Source organism: Oncorhynchus gorbuscha, linkage group LG10 (genome assembly GCF_021184085.1).
Source record: "Oncorhynchus gorbuscha isolate QuinsamMale2020 ecotype Even-year linkage group LG10, OgorEven_v1.0, whole genome shotgun sequence".
Lineage (NCBI taxonomy): Eukaryota > Metazoa > Chordata > Actinopteri > Salmoniformes > Salmonidae > Oncorhynchus > Oncorhynchus gorbuscha.
The window spans coordinates 58,204,711-58,211,225 of NC_060182.1; the positions used below are offsets into that span (position 1 = coordinate 58,204,711).

Consider the following 6,515-nt stretch of genomic DNA (forward strand, 5'->3'; position numbering starts at 1 on the left):
ACCTGGTGGGTTCCTTGATGATTTGTGTGAGATTGAGGGCATCTAGCTTAGATTGTAGGACTGCCGGGGTGTTAAGCATATCCCAGTTTAGGTCACGTAACAGAACAAACTCTGAAGCTAGATGGGGGGCGATCAATTCACAAATGGTGTCCAGGGCACAGCTGGTAGCTGAGGGGGGTCGGTAGCAGGCGGCAACAGTGAGAGACTTATTTCTGGAGAGAGTAATTCAAAAAATTAGTAGTTCGAACTGTTTGGGTATGGACCTGGAAAGTATGAAATTACTTTGCAGGCTATCTCTGCAGTAGACTGCAACTCCTCCCCCTTTGGCAGTTCTATCTTGACGGAAGATGTTATAGTTGGGTTTGGAAATCTCTGAATTTTTGGTGGCCTTCCTGAACCAGGATTCAAACACAGCAAGGACATCAGGGTTAGCAGAGTGTGCTAAAGCAGTGAGTAAAACAAACTTAGGGAGGAGGCTTCTGATGTTGACATGCATGAAACCAAGGCTTTTTCGATCACAGAAGTCAACAAATGAGGGTGCCTGGGGACATGCAGGGCCTGGGTTTACCTCCACATCACCCGCGGAACAGAGAAGGAGTAGTATGAGGGTGCGGCTAAAGGCTATCAAAACTGGTCGCCTAGAGCGTTGGGGACAGAGAATAAGAGGAGCAGGTTTCTGGGCATGGTAGAATATATTCAGGGCATAATGCGCAGACAGGGGTATGGTGGGGTGCGGGTACAGCGGAGTAAAGCCCAGGCCCTGGGTGATGATGAGTGAGGTTCTATCTCAGGACATGCTGGTTGTAATGGGTGAGGTCACCGCATGTGTGGGAGGTGGGACAAAGGAGTTATCAGGGGTATGAAGAGTGGAACTAGGGGCTCCATTGGGAACTAAAACAATGATAACTAAACTGAACAACAGTATACAAGGCATATTGACATTTGAGAGAGACATACAGCGAGTCATACAGTAATCACAGGTGTTGAATTGGGAAAGCTAGCTAAAACAGTAGGTGAAATAACAACAGCTAATCAGCTAGCACGACAACAGCAGGAAAAATGGCGTTGACTAGGCAACGGGGCCAACAGATAAAACAAACAAGCAGAATGGAAATCCCGTGATTAATGGACAGTCCAGCGTGCATCAGCTATGTGGCCAAGTTCAGGTTCAATATAGGTCTGGTAAACATGGGTATTAATGATAAAGGGCAAATACATGACTCATGGTGACAGGTAGAAATAGCAGGGCACTATGACCCAGTGGAGATGTGCTCACCTCTCCAGAAGAATCCCTGTGATCAATGCTGCATGTTAATGTTTCTGTCAGAGGCAGGCGGCAGCAGCTGTATAAAACCAAGAGTGGAGGTCTCCTCACCATTCAACTGAAGCAGCCTGTAAGACAACTCCAGGAGACAAGAATTACAATGCAAATGGTAAGCTTGCAGTTGCAACATTTGTCAAATGGCTGCAAGTCATTGGTCTTTCATCAGTCTCAATGTTTATTTTGATAAACTTTCTATATACATACTATTTATTTTGTTTAGATAGCTAAACTGTTAAAACAGTTGAGGACAGATGTTGGTATACATTTTCCAGAGAACGTAATGGATCTTTACTTCAAAATCATTTTTTTTTACATCTACAATTATAATAGGGTCGCTTCTGCAATGAAAAAAAAATGAAGAAGAAACGGACAACAATGTTTTCCTGTCCCAAAATACTTTACTAGATTGATTGAAATGTATTAAGAAAAAATGGATGTTAGAGACTTGGCAACACAAGAAGAATATCCCTTCTCTTTGGACTGACCACACACAAAATGAGGAATCAATCAGTGATGGAGAAAAACGACTAAGGGGATGGAGCGCTCAAGTCAACTCCAGCTTGCATTACATGGACAAATGATGAATATCACAAACGATACCAATGGGACAGAATCTTCAGAGCTTGATGAAAATGATGAGAGTTTGGCTTATCAAACCGGGTTGGCAGTGATTCTCTTCGTTGTCACACTCGCTACTACTTTATCCAACGCATTTGTCATTGCAACGATTTATCAGTCTAAGAAACTGCACACTCCAGCAAACTTTCTCATAGCGTCTCTAGCTGTCACCGACCTCTTGGTGTCCATTTTGGTGATGCCAATATGCGTCCTGTACACGGTGAGTCACACCTGGACTTTGGGACAAGTTACATGTGACATTTGGTTATCCTCAGATATAACATGTTGCACTGCTTCTATCCTTCACTTATGCGTAATCGCTTTGGATCGATACTGGGCAATAACAGACGCCGTTGAGTACTCCAAAAAGCGCACGCCAGCGCGCGCTGCGGGAATGATCGTGACCGCCTGGGTCATCGCTATCTCCATCTCCCTGCCCCCGCTTTTCTGGCGCCAGGTGAAAGCGGAGGAGTTAACTGAATGCAATGTCAATACGGATCACATTTTCTACACTATTTACTCCACGTTTGGAGCATTCTACATCCCTACTCTGCTGCTTATTGTGCTTTATGGAAGGATATACTTAGAAGCACGTAAGATCATTTTGAAACAGTCACCCAGAAAGGTAGGGAAAAGACTCACTTCAGCGCACCTGATCACCAACTCCCCTGGATCTGTGGCATCGACATCATCTTCTCAGTGTAAAATACACGATACCCACTTCAGTGACACGGGGTCCTTGGCAAGTAAGAACCATGTGAAAGTAACCGTGTCCGACGCACTTTTGGAGAAGAAAAAGATCTCAGCTGCTAGAGAGAGGAAAGCGACCAAAACATTGGGAATAATATTAGGCGCATACATTATATGCTGGTTGCCCTTTTTCATATACACCCTGGTGGTGGCCGCCTGTGAAACTTGTTTTTACCCCGAGATGTTTGACTTTTTCACCTGGCTTGGTTATCTCAACTCGTTAATCAATCCAATTATATATACCATGTCCAATGATGACTTTAAAAAAGCTTTCCATAAACTCTTACGCTTCAGATTTTGCATATCCTGAACATATGTCTTCCATGTCCTATTTTGTTTGCATTATTGCTCTATACAATACAGCATACAATACAGATACCCCTGTGTGGTGTTATATGTGTAAATGCATTCATATGATGCAATTTAGGGCACGATAAACCTTTATGTAATGATTGTATTATGGGGACACCGTATAGGACACACACTTTTTACACAGTAGCTAACGTTGCGCAATACTCAAATTCAGGTTTAATATGTCATATATACTTAAGCCGATTATAATAAATTATTAATACAACTGATTTGTTATTTGTGTTTCGCAAGGGCTCCCATTTGGGGATTATGGTGGCTCGTGGCGCATTGCGCGTTATTCCCTTCGCGACTGACCGTTGCATTTCAGATCCGCTGCATCATTAGTAAGAGCTATCCAAACCAGACTCGACTGAAACCATTACTTCTGTACATTGGCTGGCTATGACATTATCCACTGGGCACGGACGTCAGTTAAGCGTCTAGTTTGGATTTACATTGGTTGAGTTGTCAACTACCGTGAATTCAACATGATATCAACAAAACATTGGATTTAGGTAAAAAAATCGGGGGGGGATGCATAATGCCCTTACGTTGAGGACTTTTTGCAAATCCAATCAGTTTTCCATGTTGATTCGACGCCATCTAACATATTTTTTGGGGTTGAAATGACATGGACACAAAGTTGATTCAACCAGTTTTTGCCCAATCATATCAATAATCTAATTTATTTGATGCGATTATTTCCTAACATGATGATGTGTTTTTTTAATGTTTTTGTTTTGCATACACTAGTGTGTACAGAATGCACGTTTCTTTTTCATTGTGAAACTGTTACACGGAGATAAGGATCTTATTCTATTCTATTTATAGTTGATGGACACGCTGTAAAAAATATATACAGTTGTTTCAACTAATTATTATTAAGTAACTGGTTCCACAGCCTATTTACTAACCTTTTCGGTTAAAGTGTTAACTGAACTTAAAATGTTTAGTTGACCCAAACCGAGCGCCAACTTTAGAAAGAAAATCAGTAAACATCAAATGATGTGTTTGTTCAACTTGTCTCATATGTTCAAACAACTATTACTTGGGCATCTTAACTAAAAAAGTATGTGTAACTGTTTAAAGACACAAACATTGCTTTTAACATACAACATTTTCAACATACACTACTGGTCAAAGGTTTTAGAACACCGACTCATTCAAGGGCTTTTCTTTATTTTTACTATTTTCTACATTGCAAAATAATAGTGATGTAATCAAAACTATGAAATAACAAATATGGAATCATGTAGTAAAGTGTTAAACAAATCAAAATATATTTTATATTTGAGATTCTGCAAATAGCCACCCTTTGCCTTGATGACAGCTTTGCACACTTGGCATTCTCTCAACCAGCTTCACCTGGAATGCTTTTCCAACAGTCTTGAAGGAGTTCCCACATATGCTAAGCACTTGTTGGCTGCTTTTCCTTCACTCTGAGGTCCGACTCATCCCAAAACATCTCAGGTTGAGGTTGCAAGATTGTAGAGGCCAGGTCAACGCTCCATCACTCTCCTTCTTGGTCAAATAGCCCTTACACAGCCTGGAGGTGTGGTGGGTCATTGTCCTGTTGAAAAACAAATGATAGTCCTACTAAGCGCCAACCAAATGGGATGGTGTATAGCTGCAGAACGCTGTGGTAGCCATGCTGGATAAGTGTGCCTTGAATTCTAAGCAGCCCCATACCATCACACCTCCTGCTCCATGCTTACGGTGGGAAATACACATACAGAGATCATCCGTTCACCCACACCGCGTCTCACAAAGACAGTGGTTGGAACCAAAAATCTCCAATTTGGACTCCAGACCAAAGGACACATTTCCACTGGTCTAATGTCCATTGCTCATGCTTCTTGGCACAATCAAGTCTCTTCTTATTATTGGTGTCCTTTAGTAGTGGTTTCTTTGCAGCAATTCCACCACGAAGGCCTGATTCACAGTCTCCTCTGAACAGTTGATGTTGAGATGTGTCTGTTGAACTCTCTTAAGAATTGATTTGGGCTTCAATTTCTGAGGCTGGTATCTCTAATGAACTTACAGTGCCTTGTAAAACTATTCATCCCCCCTTGGCATTTTTCCTATTTTGTTGCATTACAACCTGTCATTGAAATTGATTTGTATTTGTATTTCATGTAATGGACATACAAAAAATTGTCCAAATTAGTGAAGTGAAAAAAAATAACTGTGAAAAAAAATAATTTAAAAGTGGTGCGTGGATATGTATTCACACCTTTTGCTATGAAGACCCCAAATAAGATCTGGTGCAACCATTTACCTTCAGAAGTCACATAATTAGTTAAATAAAGTTCACCTGTGTGCAATCTAAGTGTCACATGATCTCAGTATATATAAACCTGTTCTGAAAGGCCCCAGAATCTGCAACACCACTAAGCAAGGGGCACCACCAAGCAAGCGGCACCATGAAGACCAAGGAGCTCTCGAAACAGGTCAGGGACAAATTTGTGGAGAAGTACAGATCAGGGTTGGGTTATAAAAAAATATCAGAAACTTTGAACATCCCACGGAGCACCATTAAAATCCAATATAAAAAAAGAAAGAATATGGCACCACAACAAACCAGCCAAGAGTGAGCCGCCCACCAAAACATACAGACCAGACAAGGAGGGCATTATTCAGAGAGGCAGCAACGAGACCAAAAATAACCCTGAAGGAGCTGCAAAGCTCCACAGAGGAGATTGGAGTATCTGTCCATAGGACCACTTTAAGTCATACACTCTACAGAGCTGGGCAAATGCGTTTGGTGTTTGCCAAAAGGCATGTGGGAAGGAAAACGCTATGCCTGGCGCAAACCCAACACCTCTCATCACCCCGAGAACACCATCCCCACAGTGAAGCATGGTGGTGGCAGCATCAATCTGTGGGGATGTTTTTCATCGGCAGGGACTTTCAAACTGGTCAGAATTGAAGGAATGATGGATGGCACTAAATACAAGGAAAGTCTTGAGGGAAACCTGTTTCAGTTTTCCAGAGATTTGAGACTGGAACGGAGGTTCACCTTCCAGCAGGACAATGACCCTAAGCATACTGCTAAAGCAACACTTGAGTGGTTTAAGGGGAAACATTTAAATGTCATGGAATGTCCTAGTCAAAGCCCAGACCTCAATCCAATTGAGAATCTGTGGTATGACTTAAAGATTGCTGTGATGTGCCAAGCTTATAGAGACATACCCCAAGAGACTTGCAGCTGTAATTGCTGCAAAACGTGGCTCTACAACGTATTCACTTTGGGTGGTGAATAGTTATGCACGCTCAAGTTTTAAAAAATTGGGTCTTATTTCTTGTTTGTTTCACAATAAAACATATTCTGCATATTCAAAGTGGTAGGCATGTTGTGTAAATCAAATAATACAAAGCCCCCAAAATAATACATTTTAATTCCAGGTTGTAAAAATGCCAAGGGGGGTGAATACTTTCGCAAGCCACTGTATCCTGTGCAGCAGAGCTAACT

The 6,515-nt window shown here is 41.7% G+C and overlaps 1 protein-coding gene across 1 annotated transcript; it reads left to right on the forward strand.

Annotated features, from left to right (window-relative positions):
* The first annotated feature begins 1,904 nt into the window (after window positions 1-1,904).
* On the forward strand, window positions 1,905-3,131 carry LOC124045214 (5-hydroxytryptamine receptor 1B-like). The gene has a single exon (XM_046364476.1). The coding sequence runs from the start codon at window positions 1,905-1,907 to the stop codon at window positions 3,000-3,002; it is 1,098 nt and encodes a 365-aa protein (XP_046220432.1). The 3' UTR covers window positions 3,003-3,131.
* Window positions 3,132-6,515: the final 3,384 nt, after the last annotated feature.

Bases quoted from the DNA above. Each gene is read 5' to 3' on its own strand.
- LOC124045214 (XM_046364476.1), top strand. From the start codon at position 1,905: ATGAATATCACAAACGATACCAATGGGACAGAATCTTCAGAGCTTGAT.